The 18366-nt window shown below is 37.8% G+C and overlaps 1 protein-coding gene across 1 annotated transcript in view; it reads right to left on the bottom strand.

Annotated features, from left to right (window-relative positions):
• The window catches only part of LOC126381286 (tolloid-like protein 1), a 151405-nt gene that overhangs the window by 52622 nt on the left and 80417 nt on the right, over positions 1 to 18366 (bottom strand). Inside the window, exons 3-4 of the mRNA XM_050030782.1 lie at positions 2353 to 2606; positions 1627 to 2186 (exon numbers count right to left, since the gene is read on the bottom strand). Coding sequence (XP_049886739.1) covers positions 1627 to 2186; positions 2353 to 2606 — 814 coding nt within the window. The remainder of the gene's footprint in view (positions 1 to 1626; positions 2187 to 2352; positions 2607 to 18366) is intronic.

Here is an 18366-nt window from a genome sequence, read left to right as displayed (position 1 = left end):
ATTTCATTTATTCAAAATATAAGAGCTAGGCTCTTGTTGGTGGAGCTCTTTCCAGATAATTTTCTTGATTTCTTCGCTGTTTGTTTCTTTTCAAGTTGTTTACAACTATAAAACTAATTTAGAATTATTACATATATGGTTATTGGGGAGCTCGGTGGCGCAGCGGTTAACGCGCTCGGTCTGCGATTGTTGAAGTAAAGCAACTTTCGCAAAGGCCGGTCATACGATGGATGACCACAAAAAAAAAGTTTTCATCTCGAGCTCCTCCGTGCTTCGGAAGGCACGTTAAGCCGTTGGTCCCGGCTGCATTAGCAGTCGTTAATAACCATGAATCCGCACTGGGCCCGCGTGATGGTTTAAGGCCCGATCTCCCTATCCATCCATAGGGAAGGCCCGTGCCCCAGCAGTGGGGACGTTAATGGGCTGATGATGATGACTTATATGGTGTTTTAAATTATACAGAAGTCCCAAATCGTAATCGTCCCATTAGTTATCCCTAATTGCCTATTTTGAGGTCAGTTTGTAGGTATGTCAAATGTCTCTTTTTCATAAGTGATGAGTGCCAAAAGGCAGCTCATTAAAAAGCTTATGCTGAGTTACCATAAAATAATCATATTTCGTTGGGATGAATATAGTACTTTAAAGCGTGGGTAGATAATATTTCGTTTCACGTCAATTTGTAAAAACAGTAGGTATTGTTTCTATTTCAGACATACTTATCTCCTTAGCATTTTTCCGTTTTTCACAGGTTATTTCAAACATACTAATTTATATAAGTAAATTGAAATAATAGAGCTTTCATAAAAGTATGCTCAGGTGCTTATGTGTTTTGTGAAATATTTTCAGTAGATTGTGCTTACTAGTCAATTACAAATTAAATGATTAATTGGTTATTTTAATTAAAACACATAATAACGGGTTCTTACCGCGTTTAAATGGGGATATGAGACTCCCGATATTTCGACACTGTTGCAAGTGCCATCATCACGGGATGACTGCTGAGATTGGAGTGGAGTAGGTAGATCCATAATTTTCTACGGGCAGACATATCTGTCTGCCCTCTTTCTTTGCCGCTTGTTTATGTTTTTGATATCGGAATGTTCGGAACCATCTGAACTCGCACCAAACTCACTACGACAAACCGCACTCACTGTGTCCTCACATTTTTTCACCACATTAGGCCGTTTCAAGCTTTTTACAACACCTACTACTGGATTCCACATGGTCGATAATTTGAACCCGTCTTCCCTGTTGAAATTCCACTCCAATCTCATCAGTCATCCCGTGATCATGGCACTTGCAACAGTGTCGAAATATCGGGAGTCTCATATCCCCATTTAAACGCGGTAAGAACCCGTTATTATGTGTTTTAATTATGATAATAACCGTGTAAACTTAGAACAATGTATAATTGGTTATTTATTTTGTGAGTGAGTATTTAGTAATTCATATCGAGTTCGATTGTACTTATATCGAACGTTCGTAAACAAGCATAAGAGCATTGATGCCGAGATATTTCAAAGTATACGTATTTGCACCAGATTTGATTAAGTATTTTTTTTAAATCTTAAATAGGCTTTACTTTAACTATTCTCAGTATATTTTTAAGTACTAGATTTAACGTACCGTCTTCCATGCCTTCTTCTTCTCCGTCGTCTCCTACTTGTGGTCTCTTCTATCAAACTCTGCAGGCTTTCAGTAGGCTTCAACAAGTCTTCATCTACTTCTTTCTTCCTCTCTACTTCTTTTCTTCTTTTGTTGTCCACTTCTCTATCATCTTCTTCTTCTTCGTTTGATGGTAAAACTCCGTTGGTAGGAGCAGGTGCTATTGTTACATTATCTGGTAGATCTTTGAATTTGAGATTATTGTTTGAGTCTCCGGTGATTTCTCGGCTATTACTCTGAATTTTATTTGTCACCTCATCCATCTTATTGGAAATGTTTGACAGTTGAATATGAGGATATAACTCGTCCAAATTTAAAATGCTATCAGTGGACACGTTTACTACTAGAACGCCATCTTGTTCAAGACTTTCAGATTCTGTAAGGTTATCGACTACAGTAGTCTGATTTAAGTGGTCGAGTTTGCTTTGGTTGGCTAGATTCGTAGGGTTTTCGATCATTTCTCCGGGTGGTATCTTTCCATTCTTCATTAGTAGTGACTTATCTAAGCCTGATGGTAATGTCTGTAATAAATATGACTATTATTTTATGCCTATTTGAATAATTGCTGTAAAAATATTGGAATAAAAAAGAATATCCCGTGTTTGAAAACTGATTGTAACAACTTTATATTTATTGTATATTTTCTTTAATATTATGATACTTAATAGGGTAGGTACCCACACATACCTTAGTCATCAAAGAAGCGTCATTGTATTTCTTTGGTTTCTCTTGTGATAGCGGTACTGGTTGTTTTGTCCTTTTCCTCAGAATATCCGGGAGTCCCTCTTCTTCTACTTGTAGACCTTCAAGCAGTACTTCTTTTTTTAGTCTCTCTACTTCTTCTTGTAAGGACTTGTTGATTTTGGACGTGGTTGGTGCACTGGTTACTGGTTTGTATTTATAATCTGCGTCTGGAATTGCGATGTCTCCTTGGAAGTTTTCTGTAAAGAAGAAAGACACGGTTAGTTAATAGTAAAAAAAAAAATAGTGACAGATAAGACTACCTTTAATTCAAATCTAATATTTTTGTAAGAAAAGGAAGGAAGGAAAGGAAATGTGTGGATAAACTAAATAAAAATATCTACTCCTTCTTGTCTAGTTTTTTGAGAAGAATATCTACTTATTAATTGTTATTTACAGATTTTATACACAACTATAAATTTTATGTTAAATTATAAAAGTTTTTTTATTTGTCATAATTTAATGAAATTGTATTCATATACCTACTAGTTATCCCATTATTTTTCTTTTTTATCCGTACCTACTTGCATAAAATTATTACGGCCTTATATTTATTTATTTATTTATTAAAAATAAGTACAGTACTTAATACATATCACAGGGTATTGTGCACTGATCAGGGTATTTATGTTTTGGATTTTTACATAAGAAGTTTATATTATCTACGCAGAATTTACATTACATTAACGAATAAGTGATTGATTGACTTATTAGTAGGCTACGAGTTCAGATGGTTCCGAATATTCCGATATCAAATACATAAACAAGCGGCAAAGAAAGAGGGTAGACAGATCCTTTAGGTGCATAATGTTCATTTTGCAAAATGTCCAGTGGTGAAAGAATGACCAGTTTGCATAATGTCCAGTTTGCAAAATGTCCAGTTTAAAGATGGTCTAATTTGCAAAATGTCCAGTTTGCACAATGACCGTGTCTGCCTGATGTCTGCCCATAGAAAATTATGGATCTACCTACTCCACTCCAATCTCATCAGTCATCCCGTGATTATGGCACTTGCAACAGTGGCGAAATATCGGGAGTCTCATATCCCTGATTTAAACGCCGTAAGAACCCGTTATTATGTGTTTTAATTATTATTAGTAGGCTACAATACTCGAAATTGATTTCACCTTATTGAAAAAATACTTAATGTCCTGAAACTTCAGTTCAAAATATTAATGAATCATGTCTTAAACTTATCGTGTGTTATTTTAATACATTTATGATACTACATTATCTAACTACTTCGCTGTACAGTCATGAGCAATATAATGTACCCACTTTAGGACTCTGTCGCACTAACAATATTTGACATTTAGTGAGACTTACAGTTCAATTTGTTAAAAAAGTTAATGTGACATGGTACCAAAGTGTATACATATTAATACTCGGGACCGTACTGAGAAAATCTATCTATATTTCATTATGACAATCTGTTTCTGTAGCTAAATACTTGGTACAAAATATTGTATGAGTGGGTAGAAGAACCGCTATTAAGTTAGGCAGTTAGTTGCAGACTGCAGCATGATCAAATTATACAGACACGGCGCAGCCTCCAAGGACAAAATTATACAAACTCACTTAGCGGCTCCGATTGGAGAGATTTTACTGCCTACATTGTTAGGGGAAATATTGAAGGGAATAGTAGCATAATAAGCGATAGGACAATCTAGTCAAAGGAGATACTTTTCTATGGAGTCGTTATAGAAATATACACGTATGACGTCATTAGTATGTAATGACGTAAATTATAAAATGTTACAACAAGTTTATCCATGATAATTACGGTGAATAAATGATTCTGATTTCTAAATAAACGTGGTTAAAAAAGGAAAAGTCTAAGACGGCATTCAAAGTCTTAAGAGAAACGCTGAAGGCTGTCATCCAATAAAAAGTTCATGCCTTGTAATATCGACCAAAATAGCTTGTTTATCTGATTTAGTTTACAAAATAGTAAACCAGCATGAAATAGGAACTTGTATAGACGAATCGTAGCGCCTAGTTCCAAATCGGGCTCTCGCTTCGTGGAATCATTCCAAATCTAATTTCAAATTCAAATTGCACTAGCGCCTATTGCACATCCATTGACAGCGATGCCGACGACCATAAAATTTAACGACCAGCCAGTTACCATGGCCAGCTGCTGCCCAACGCCGGGTGCCAATTAATTAATCGTCTATGTATGCTTACATGCCGCGAAATGGACAGCCTGTTTTACGATGTTTCAGCTCGCATGAATATTCAGAACCATCCGGGTGAATTGCAAAAGCGAAAAAAAAACTTGTCTTGGCTGAGAACGGTAGTGCAAAGTTCTGCTAAATGATTTTGAATATTTTTTCTGGGTAAAGTAAGTAGTCCTCTACCTTGGCAAAAAAAATCATTCAGTTTCAGCAACTGTAACACGCTGAAAAAATTTTTTAAAGTGTCATTTTATCATTTCGGTAGCTTGTCCGTAACCCATTATCGCTTGTAAAATGTCTTGCTCTACAATTATTTTCTATTATTGGGATTTAAATTGATAGAATTTCGTTAAATTAATAAATATTCTAACAACAAAAACTATTTCTGTCTGTTTACCTTCCTTCTCATACATTTGACAGGCAGTTAAATTTTGTCCGAAAAAAAGTTATCATTTCAGAGGACAGTAAGTTTTGGTAGAATAACTCCGTCAACATTGCGTCTATGACACCTCCTTACCTGCCAACACCTCGCATTGGTTCGGCTCGACCGCTAGACGTGAACATACCCGTCACAGCGTGTAATGGTTTCCCGCCAAAAAAAGAAATTTATCATTTCGGTGATAGGGGGACAAAAAAAAATCAGTAAAAAATCATTTCGGTAGCCATTATAACTCGTGTTAGATAAGTTCAATTTATTTCATATTGATGTGTTAAATCGGCTGCAAGTACTGTTTTGTTTGAGAAGTGTCGATTTTTCGATAGTTATTTAAATTCACAGTTTATACAAAAATAACCTGTTTTTTATCATCTCGGTGTTATCATTCCGGTGGATTCGGTGGACTGAAATGCCAATAACAGTCCATGGGAATGATAAGTAACACTGAAATGATAAAACCGTTAAGTTTTAGAGATCCGTGTGTTAAATTTTAGTTTCGAATTAGGTATTGTTTTAAGGGCCTTTTTAACAGTTCTGTGGAGCTATTTTATTTTTCCTCGAGATGATCTCATGGTTTTCCAAAACCATTTTGGGTGATTGGAAAACGTCATATAACCTTCTATCAAACTCCTCTTTCTGCTTTTTTCGGTAACCTTGAATACCCAGACTTATCCATTCTTTAGATCCTGGTGGACACTGGCCTGGATAAAATAGTTTACACCAGTGTCTACCGATCGCACAGCGGTAACTCTGAGACAAGCAGGTTATTCACCTACCTCAGTAGGACAGTGGAGTTGGCACGGCGGAGGTATCTCTCAGCGCAACTTGATCTTCTCCGGGACTCCAACGCCCACCAGCAAGAGTGGTTGTTCCCATTCCAGAAGACCAACCATGCTGGCAAAGAGGCGCAAGCTTTTGCCATGTGTGGCAAAATCTCTCACATCTGGTGAATTGCGTTACAAAGATACATGACGTTGCTAACTATAGCGCCAACTGCTTGGACCTTTTGCTGATAACTGATCCGGACCAATATCAATCTCTATCAGTGACTTCCTCCTTGGGAACATCCGACCATTGTCTGGTGAGATATCTGTCTGTCTATTCCCCACCTGATTCTAGCCCCAGAGGATCGAGGCAAATATGGTGACACACGCTAGCAGATTGGGATGAGATGCGGCACTTCTTCGCATCCTATCCTTGGCGTGAGATTTGCTTTTCTTCAGAAGACTCGACGAGCTGCGGAGATGCCATATTAGTTGTCAGGCAATGGAATACTCTATCCCATTTTCTGACATATCATCTGACGATAAGGCTCGCTCATGGTACATCGCGGAGTATGCTAGTGCTAAAATGCGGGCTCTGAAAAATTCCCTGAATACCGCTGCAAAATCTTGCAAGAAGACAATGCGCAGGGCACGTTTCGACAATATTGGCCAAAATGATGCCAAACTGACTGAGCTGGTAGTAAAACCTTTTAGCCGCTAGTCAAATCGGTCGAAGCAAACTTCTGCCGTATAAAAATGCTTCGCACTCTAGACGTGAATAAGGTAAGTAGTCCTGATGATATCCCAGCAATAGTACTGCGGAACTGTGCACCTGAATAGTCTCCTACTGACACGCCTCTACCTGCTCTCTCTGGGTTCAGGACAATTCCCGAAACCATGGAACCTTGCCAATGTGCAGTGTATGCCCAAAAAAGGCACTCGTACCAACCCTGCTAACTACCGCCCCATCTCGCTACAACCGCCGCTAATCCTGAACAACCGCCTCCTGGCGTACCTTGAAGCCAACAATTTACTCAGAGATAGGTCAACTGATGTTCTTCTTGTGTATGCTACACGCTTATGGAGTGAGGCAATCTAGAATCAAGGCGAGGATCTTGTTGTGTCCCTTGATATATATATCAGGATCCCTTCTAGCCTATGTAATTGGATAGATAGGGATAGATTGATTCGGGTAGTAGTTTATGGGTGCTTGTCTGATCTACATGCTATTAATGCCTGACTCCCTCAGGGATCTGTTCTCTCCGTCACGTTTTTTCTATCAATGATCTTCTGATTATGCCCGGTATCTTTAGGCATGCAGACGATAGCACAGTGACGGAGAGATACATGTCCAATGCACGCGTAAGCACCAGAGATGATAGTGCCCTCAGAGAGGATCTTGTGAATCGTGTGAATCTGCCCCTTAAGTCCGTCTCAGACTGGGGTGACAACAAGTAGGTTAGACTCAACGCTTCCATGACCCAGGCGTATCTGTTCACCGCAAAACGGAGTCCTTTCCTCCTGACTGGGACTTTCCGGAGTGAATTACCAACCATCTCGAGCTCTTGGTTATGGATATAACTTCCAACTCGTTATAATCTAGGAGACTTCAAGACTAGGGTGAATAGGCATTTGCTAGGTAAGTGTGATCCACCGTAGACCACATCGTCATTTACCATCAGGTGAGATTGTGGTCCTACGTGAACCTATATTATTTTAAAAAAATGTAGGTAAGTAACAATGACAATAGCCACAAAAAAGACATATTGACAATAAGCATCATCCCCCTAGCATTATCCCGATTTTTCACAGGGTCCGCTTACCTAACTTGAAGATTTGACAGGTCCAGTATTTTACAGAAGCGACTGCCTGTCTCACCTTCCAACCCACGAAAGGGAAACCAGCCCAATACACATTAGGTCACATACCTCCGAAAATGGAATTTTCGGGAATGTGGGTTTCCTCACGATGTTTTTCTTCACCGCTGAGCATGGTTTAGGCCTGTGCTGGATTCGAACCTGCGCCCTCAAAGTGAGAGGCAAGCGTTCTACCAACTAGGCTACCACGGCTCTACATATTGACAACAACTAAATGCATTTTTTATTGCTCGATGAAAGAAACGAACAACAATCTATTACTATTAGTAAATAGTATTAAACTATTTTTTATTTAGTAAGTATTGAACTATTTATACATACACATACATACATAAACTCACGCCCGTAATCCCTAATGGGGTGGGCAGAGCCACAAGTAATCAAAGACAACTTGCAGCCACTGTTGATACGAAGTCCAAAGATGGATATGATGAACCTTATGGTGATAAGGGATCAGCCTATCGCCCATAACATTAGTCCATCATGTTAGAGGACACAATCCCTCTGTCGGTTTTTACGACATGCCCGGGAAGAGAAGCAGCTGAACGTGTTCTATGTTTTTTATATGCTCCCAGAACAGCATAGAAGCATAGAACTATTTATCTAAGAATGTATAAATCGATCTCCACCAACCCGCAGTGGAGCAGCGTGATGGAGTATGCTCCATACCCTCCCCCCCCCCGGTTAAGTGAGAGTAGGCCTGTGCCCAGCAGTGGGACGTATATAGGCTATTTATGTATAAATCGAACTTCACTTTGTACGGAACCCTAGCTAAGCAGCACAATTTTTCTTGACTGTATCATTTCCGTGGGTTAATTTCATTTCAGTGGACTCATTATCATTTCAGTGTACATTTATATCATTTCGGTGTACATTTATATCATTTCAGTGGGTACTTATCATTTCAGTGGACTCATAAAAATTCAATTTTAAATATCTCAGTAAGTTTCGATCGTATTTGATGCCCACTCACGCACATAATTCAAAATAGGTTAAAGTTTTATTTGTCGTCAAATATGTGAAGAAAAGTATTAAAATAAAAAATCTCACCGAAATGATAAAAAAATGAGACTTGTTGAAATTCACCCATCCCCTGTTTGAACACAGAATTTGATTACGCAAGCATTACGAACAAACCCCGAGATGGGACAAGGGCCCCTGAAACTCTTTGATAAATTCAAGACTTCATATTGCCTTTTATTTGCTCTTAAGATGGCCTCAGATCAAATTAGTGACAACTTCAAAGAACGACGAGTGCTTTTTGAAAAGATTATTTTATTAGAGCCATCAAAAGTGTTCGGAACAAGTGTAAGAAAATTCGAAGGCTATAAAAAGAATATTTTATGACGAAACAACAAAAGGGGAGTTTTATAACGTAGGTACTTAATACAGTTTGCAATTTTGGTTTTATATTGTTGTACTCAAGGGCCCTATCTCACTAGGGTACCACGGTGACGCGACGGTGGTTGTTCAAAATATTTAATAAGCAGTTGTATAAACAATACACCTGCAATGATTTTCTTGGTGAAGAGTGCTATTGAAAACAAACAAAATCTTTAGAATACATTTGAGGTAGTAAATATTTGGGCTCATAATTCGCAGGTCCCGGGTTCGAATCCTAGTAGGGACATATCACAACAATCACTTTGTGATCCCTAGTTTGGTTTGGACATTACAGGCTGATCACCTGATTACCTGAAAGTAAGATGATCCGTGCTTCGGAAGGTATGTTAAGCGATTGGTCCCGCTTACTACTTACTGATTTAAGTTAGTAATCGTTACGTGAGCTATGTCAGGGGCCTTTGGCGGCTCAATAATAATCCTGACACCAGGGTTGATGAGGTTGAATTCCCCTCACAACCCACACGATTGAAGAGGAAGATTATTAAAAAAATGACAGAACTTCTAATTGTCTGAATATGTTAATTATACCGATGTTACAATCTCAAAAGCTTCCTTCTCTCTTTTAAACTTCTATTTTGTTGTGCCCGGTCTGTGATGTGAAACTTATAAATATCTTACAAACTTGTACACCATCATAGTATATGCAAATAAAGAATATTGAATAAAGCTGTAACTTCATCACTTCCCTTCCTACCTACTGACCTCATTCTATCACTAGGTATAGTCTACGCTACGTAGACACTGGGTGAAGCTCGATTGAAGGTAGTGGGTGCAAATATTGTTTCAGTTGCAAACCGATTTCGCTTTGGAGAATGCTTGAATACTACAGAGCTAAGACATATGAAGTCGTGAGACCACATTATTCATGGTGAAGGGCCATACAATTCTGCAGCCTGTAGAACTTAATAGTATTGTCTTCCAAATGTTGCCTGGCTGCGTTTTGTGCTGGTATAATGGTGCTGATTCCTGTAGATACCATCTAAATTTATTTTAAGTTATACCCGTCATACATTATATGTTGTTTATTTCTATGTTATTTTTGTTCCTTCCGTGCAATAAAGTGCTGAGTAATGTAAGGGTATTTTCGAATCAGTCGCGATGATGTTGCGCTGCAGAGTGACTAATAGTCAGAATCGCTGCAAAAACGCGCCTGATTTGAATACAAATGACAGTGAACCTTAAGTATATAAAAATAAATAAAAACTTTACAACTCGTAATTAATTATGATTGTTGTTTCGCATAAACAACGCGTTTTAGAAAGTTCTAAAAGGCGGATGAAGACATTGGGAGGCATTTTCCAAAACGCCATGAGCCGCCGCCGCACGCTTCGCTATGTGTTATACGTGCGTAGCACATGCTTCGTCACGGATACACACACACATACACACACACATATTGAAAAGCTTGCGGCGCATGGCGTGCGGGGCACATGCCTCGAAATATCTGTAGCCACCTTAAGACAGAAGTAGAGTTTGCATTCGAGACCTTTCGGACTACAATAAAACACTTCTAACTTCACTACCAGTGCCTACACTTATTACTAGCACGAATAGGGCCAATACAATATGATGACAGGATCAAAGTGGCACATAGGTATAACTAAGCATAATTGATAGCTTAGTGACCCACATGCGACTATCGGCGCTATTAATACGCCATTAAGTAATGACCTAATTGGCGGACTGCACTCCACTGCATAATCATTATATTCGTAACAGTTCGAATTATATTTGCGGCGAAATATAATAATTAACGTTATTTTCGTATAACATATATTATAAAGGAACGGAGGAATATACCTAAAGGGAAGGAGGTGAAATGTGTGTTTATGTTATAGCTTTAAGTTCACAGTTTGAGCTGTCTGTATGGATTGTATAATTTAATCAACGAACACCGCATTGCATGCAATCTAGTCGATCGATGTGACGTGCAACCATTTTGCATATCGAGTAGATTTGGAATGTGTTGAACATGCGTTTGAATAGCGTGATAGATTATATTCGAAATTTAAAATGAATATGTTTGAGTTTTGGAGAGTTTCTTCCCGTTTCAAGAATTTTGGAGAAATATTTTCTTGTTTCATACTTTTTACAGCGCCATTTTTCCGTAGTCAGGTTTTAGTATTTAATTATTATTTTTTATAACTCGATTAATTCGTCGCCGAAGTCAAGTCTAACTTACAACCAGGGATGTTGGGTAGCTCCGTAACCGGAACCGAAACTATCGGATATCCGATATAAAAAATGATCCGTAACCGTAACCGCATCTGAAATTAAAGTTTCGGATAATACCGGATAAGGGCGGGGCCTAATTGAAATACGTTATGACAAGTTGTTTTGATCGGCTAGCCGCTGCCAGTGCCGACACACAAGCCGCGCGTATTGTTTGTTGTTTCTTCATTTGTCATCATAATATAAATAACATATAAACTTGTCGTTACCTATAAATAAAACCACTTTATTACGTATTTGAATTTTACTTTTGAAATTCCTTAAAAAAATAATATCCGTAACCAAAATTATCCGAAACTAACGGATAATCCGAGATAATTTATTATCCGTATCCGTAACCGTATCCGGTATAATAATCATTCTTAAATCCGTATCCAATCCGTATCCGTCATATCCATAACATCCCTGCTTACAACCATAACACCGATGCCAACGTTTTCGTTTGTAATCATCCCCCTATCTCATAGGCTCGTACGTGCCATCTTCCGATAGTTGGCATTCTGCCAGATCATGTGTTTTATCGACTACGACCATTTATTTGTTCACAACTAAATAGGTACCTAGTGTAGGTGTTACCTGGATCATATTAAAACTTCTCTATTGGACTGGGAATAAAGGAAAACATAGATCGACCTTAGGTTATAAAATGATAGTCCGCGCCAAGAAATAAGTCGAGAGATTTTAATGAAACTAACTGACAAGTCATAATCAATGTTGTTGTTCTAGTTAAATAATAATAATTGTTATGTCTTATAGTGTTTGTTTCAATCGAATTGGTTTTTACTGTAATGGCTGAATGTAAAACTGTAAAAATAAATAAATAAATAAATATATTTATTCAAAATCTGCGACTGCAGCGCCGTGGCCGCTGAACTTCTTTCGTGACGCGGACTATATTTTAAACCTTAACTTGTAATAACATTGAGAATATTTTCTGCTGCTTATCATGTCGACGTGACGTAATAAAGATGATACCTATATGATGACTTACAGATTATACCCACGCTTGCTGTACCTCATCTCCGCTTACCTAAACTGAAGATTTGACAGGTCTGGTTTCTTACAGAAGCTACTGCCTGTTTGACCTTCCAACCCGCGAAGGGAAAACCGGCCCAATACATGTTAGGTTACGCACCTCTGAAAATGCATTTCTCGGGAATGTGGGTTTGTACATGAGGTTTTCTTTCACCGCTGAGCACGTGATAATCATTTATGATCCAAACGTGAATTCGAAAACAAATTAGTTTAGGCCTGTACTGGATTCGAACCTGTAACCTCAAAGTGAGAGGCAAGCTTTCTACCAACTGAGCTACCACGGCACGGCTACCAATAACCAAATTAGGCAATTCTTACACGAAGCGGTTGACGATGTTGCGGTCGGCGAGGTCGCACTGACTTGCATGTAACCTACTGATGCTTAACACACAAACACCGCCGCGCGGTTAACCGCTACAAAATCCGCGTCGTGTGGGAATCGCCTTAGGACTTCAAAACAAGTGAACCTTGATTTTTAAATGTTCGGATGGTTTGTGGCTCTACCAACTCCTGAAGGTTACTGCAGACTGACACTGCATCGGCCGGGACGAAATTAAGGAAATACAGGATTGTTCAAGACCAGGTTTACGAGCGTGAGTTCTGTGTAATCTAGCTACAGCTAGGCTATGGCTTTTGCTGAGCTGAAACCATTTCAACATAACCCATAACCAGTAATAACCTTGACATTATTTATAATTTAATTGTAAATTACTACCACTAAACAAAGTGTATGTATGTATGTATGTATTTTGTGCCGAATAAATATTTTTCTCTTTCTTTCTTTCAGAGTCTATTAAAGCGGTATATTTCGAAGAACATTTTAAATATGATCAAAGACGAAACTGCATATTACGAGTATTATAAGTATAATTAAGTAAAATATGATCAATTGTGAACCTCAAGGGTATAATATAATTACATATACACCATAAAACATTTGTACTTATGGGTTTCTCAGAAAAAGTAATTACTTGAGTAAGTAATTGAGCTTCAAGTATAAAAGTGGGTAAGAGTCTCATTTAATTTATATAAAAAATCAAAGTCAAATATGTATTGATAAAATAAAATATCTTTTAATTTGGTTCATGTAGAACAAATTCCTTTTGAACGAAAATCGTAATGAAATATTTTTCCTATAGCCAAGTACACCTAGTATAAGATGAAAATGTTAAATCTGAATGTTCCTACCTACCTACCTTTAAACCTATTTATAAGCCTATTTTTTTTAAAAGGCGCATCTTACTTCCAAATAGTATGATCAACTAAAACAACTTTTTTACGTGATTTACTGTATCTTTGGCGTAAATTGCCGGACAAATGAGCGCTCAGGTCTGATGATGAGATGAAGCCTGAGAGTGCACAGCTGGGCGCGAACCTCGGCTCAGGGCGCTGCGTCGTCTGAGACGATTTTATTTAAAAGAATTAGTCGACACTAAAACAACTAAGGTCGTGCTGAAGTTGGCATTACTTATTTAATGATTACCTAAATGATAAAAATGTCTGGTATTGAGTGTGTTCCTCTAGTTATTAAATAACTTGTAATGTACCCTCATTGATTTAAAAGATGTGTTGCTGTTGCAGTTTCTTGTCATTTCTTCTCCTCAGCCATAACACCTTGCGAAATGACGTAAATTCAAAAATGTTACATTGACCTTCAACAAGTTTATCCATGATAATTACGTTGAATAAATGATTCTGATTCTGATTATTTTTTTATTAGGATCACCAAAAAAACTTACTTAATTCTTTATTGCATGTCACATGGTATTACAGTTCTTATAAGTAAATACGTACTTAAGTTATAGAATTAATTAACAGGAGATAGTCATTGTGCCACCAGCACCTCTAACCACAGATTAGTAAATGATACACTATTGAATAAAATGGTGGTGTACAACTAAAACAAGGGATTTGACATACTTAAATACAATAACAAAATATTTATTAATATGAAATCTTGGAAGTCTTAAAATATGATATGAACATGCTATCAAAAGTCTTTGAATCGATTGCTGTGAGTGGAGTGTAGCGAACCGTGGTCCGAGACTGCCTGTGGCACTCGCGCGATATGAAATATGCCGCGATTCCCCGGGACGACTCCCCTGGCCTATCGATAGATATCGATAGATGCTGTTTTGACTGGATACGTTTGCGATGAGCTTCTTTGATAACTTTTAAACGAATCGTGCCGTTGACAGTGACTCCCAGAACGGCGATTCACGCTACGGCGAGTCTGTTACGGCGAGTGGCTTGACATCACGTCTGTCATATGCATGTACAGTTTAAACCTTTCACGGGCAGAAACCATGGTTCATAATAGATAGTATGACACCTTGGAATCGGAACGTCATTAGACGTTCTGTCCTTGAAAGAGTTAAAACACAATTTTAATCACGCTACAAAAAAGAGTATTTGACTGGGTCAAATTTAATATAAATTATAAATGCTAAATCTAGAAATAGAAGCCAGCCTAACATGATCAAAAATCAATCTCATTTTACTTTTTGACTTATTTTCGAATTTTATTTAGCAATTAAGTAATAATGAGTACGTCTTTTGACCGCTTTTATTGCTGACGTCATAGTACAGTATTTCTATACAAACCCCAAAGGAAACTTTCGTTTTGAAATTACGTAAAAAGAATCTCATTTGACTAGGTTGTCAAATAGCCTTTTCAAGAATTTGCGATTTCCTCACTAAACGTCAACCTTTTACTAATGTATTCATTTTTAGGCTTTTCACTTTTATTTTTGGTCTATTCAATCTTAAACTTAGGTACTTAATATTAAGGTCGTAAGGCCCAGATATCTTGTAAAATCCAAAACCCATTGTTTAATTATTTTTTTTTAATGTCAAAAACCATAATAATTCGTATTGAATTTAGAATTCACTGCTAAGTATAGGCTGTATAATATTCTTCAGTTTCTATTTGTTAGTGATGTACACGCCTATCTCTAAGTCTTTAAGTTTATCTCTTTCCTGTTCTGCTGGAAGAGATTTCTACTAGAAATAAGCTGAACCGTTTGTGTTTTGTGTTAGTCTAATTGTGTTATATCCTATTCTGTGTACAATAAACTGTTAAATAAATTGCCTTTGATTTTGGTGTCATACAAAACCAGACAGAGTCACCTTCTCTGCCCTCCACTGGGGCGAGGGTTGGCGCCTCTTACTTCAGTAGGCCGGAGTGAGATGGTGGCTGAGTTCGGATAGGGACCCAGACCTACGGGGTATAACGTAGAACCCTTGCCAAGGGATACGGGTGAAGACCTCAACGGTTGCAGAGGCGGAGATGGGAGCCATCGGTACGGCAATGCAGGGCGGAAGGGGCAAGTCACAGGGACTGTAACCTAGAACCTGACAGAGGGCAGCAGTAACTGTCAGTACTATTCAGAGGAGGAGGACAAGAGTTCTAGTACGGCTTTGAAATAGACTACTCTGGGCGCCATCCTACTCGCGTCAGACAGAGTACTGCGGGGCGGAAGGCAATAGGGAAACCACTGCCCTATTTTTCCCTAAAAAGTAGCATGGAGAATGGTACACCGGCAAGAGCGTGGCTATTAAATTAGTGATGATGATGATATATGCTGCTGGATTTGTTTGGCTGTTATACCTTTTTTGCTGTTAAATAATCTGGTTAATATTCTTTAAATGTAGCCTTTCCAGTTATTCTATATCCGGTTGAAATGGGATTGCCGTGGAATTGGAATACCGATGGTGATAGTATACTTTGCCTAAAGGCACTGTCGACTATTGGTTTTATTGCGAAATTGTTTTCCAAATTGTTGTTTACGCCTTTTTTGCTGTTACGACACCTTTACATTATTTTTGTTCGATAAGTCATCATCTTCCTAGATTTATCCCGTTTTTCACAGGGTCCGCTTATCTAACCTGAAGATTTGACAGATCCGTTAAAATTCCTGCCTAAAATTGACGTATTTTCCATAGGGTCTGTCGATTACCCGTCTCTTTTCTTTTCGGCGGATAAGAAAATGACAGGTATAACGTAAAATAAAATTAGATGGTGTCAACGTACTGGAATTGGCACCAATAATAATAAAAAAAAATAGACTATGGGAACACAGATACATTTTGAAATAGTATGGACTTTTATTATAAAGTATGCCAGGTTACTCCGCACTGCAGTGTTACGTAGCTTCAAGTTGAATTCTGTGCTTGAATTCGTGACGTAGCCATTGCGGATGGAAAAACATTAAGTGATTACATTAAGTGATTCATATCTTACACATGATCACCGAATGGTTGCCAAAAATGCGAAGACACGGGCGATATTTGTGGAGACATGTCGAATAGAGAATCGGCGAAGATGGTGTAATAGATACATAATTGGGTTGTTTCCTAGGACAAAAGTAAATAATAAAATAAAAAAACATAACATAAACAGCCTATATACGTCCCACTGCTGGGCACAGGCCTCCCCTCAATCAACCGGAGGGGGTATGGAGCATACTCCACCACGCTGCTCCAATGCGGAAAAAAATAAAATACTGATTACTAAATAAAGACAGATCTAAAGGTGACAAAAACATTTTCTTGTTTCTATTTAACTTGTATAATAATTTTAAATAAAAAAAAGTGCGACATTTTGTCACGTTTTTCTATGACGTCACAGGTTGCTTTTTCATACAAGTTTCTTAGTGATTTCGTGTTTTGACGTTTAGTAACTCCGGCCGAGTAGTTAATGCCATCTGCGGCAAATCTACAATGAGTCACGTCAAAAAAAGACGTTTAGTAAAAAGTAACTGATTTGACTAGTTGGAAAATACTCTATTTTATAATATCCTTTTTTACCATAAAATCTTTGTTGTCTCTCGATCTCGAGATCGTTTTAGCGAGTGTGTTAGCAGACCGGTGGGACTCCCCGCTGCTGCGGCGCTGGATGCAGCTGCACGCTGCTGTGCCCAGGGACGCGCGAGTGTATTAGCTTTAAGTTGTATAAGTTATTACTAAAATTTAAATATACTTAAGTTGTTTGTTAGTAACATATATATGGATGAAGTCCGAAATAAATAATTTGAATTGCCCGCTTTTAGTTTTTTCTTGTACCTGTTCTATCTTTGTTTGCGTAAGAATGTATTTAAGGTATTCATTCATTATTAATTCGGTTAAGTATTCAAAGTTAAATTAAAAATAATATCGTCATATCATAATTACGTATGTCTATAGAAAAAATAAATAATAATCTTGGGGGAGGCCTATGCCCAGCAGTGGGCGTCGTACGGCTGATGATGATGATGAAGTACAGCTTAAACGAAAATTTATTGTCAGACCATAATTACGTATGTCTATAGAAAAATTATATAAGTACAGTTCAAATGATCATTTTCTCTACGCTTGAGCAGTTGTTCCCTAAATCATACAAACTAATGTGGGTAAAATCAAAATAATATATATTAATTTAAACATTATACATAATTCAAACTTTCAAATGTGGTGGTGTGTGGTTGGTCTTGCCAGAAGCTTGCGTATATATCATATTTGATTTGTCATAATTTATTAGAATTACTCTATATTAATAACTAACTTATTATTATTTTTATATTACAAATTATTCTATTTTATTTGTATATTAATAGTCTACATATAAACAACCCGTGTACAGTCATGAGCAATATCATGTGCCCACTTTAGAACCCTGTCGCACTATCATATTTGACATTTAATGAAACTTACAGTTTAATTTGTCAAAAAAGTTAATGTGACATGGTTTCAAATTACACATATTAGTACTCATGACCGTACGTCTCAATGCTGGGCACAGGCCTCCTCTCAATCAACGGGAGGTGAAATATTCTAACTTAATATTAATAACTATAAAATGCCAAAATTGACGTACGTCATCAGAACAGCTCCTACATGGAGATTCCCGGCTGAGGTAGCTGGTTTTGATGGCGCGTTAAGGCAGGTTCTGGAGGAGACACTGAACGTGGCCCTAAATGAGGCCCAATGGTGCCAGGCTAGTTTGCCTATTAGACACGGCGGGCTGGGTGTGCGCCGCTTGCAGGAATCAGGTCCAA

The sequence above is a fragment of the Pectinophora gossypiella genome, unplaced genomic scaffold (assembly GCF_024362695.1).
Source record: "Pectinophora gossypiella unplaced genomic scaffold, ilPecGoss1.1 Pgos_43, whole genome shotgun sequence".
NCBI lineage: Eukaryota > Metazoa > Arthropoda > Insecta > Lepidoptera > Gelechiidae > Pectinophora > Pectinophora gossypiella.
The sequence above is the reverse complement of the archived record's forward strand: the minus strand, read 5'-3'. Positions and strand labels throughout refer to the sequence as shown.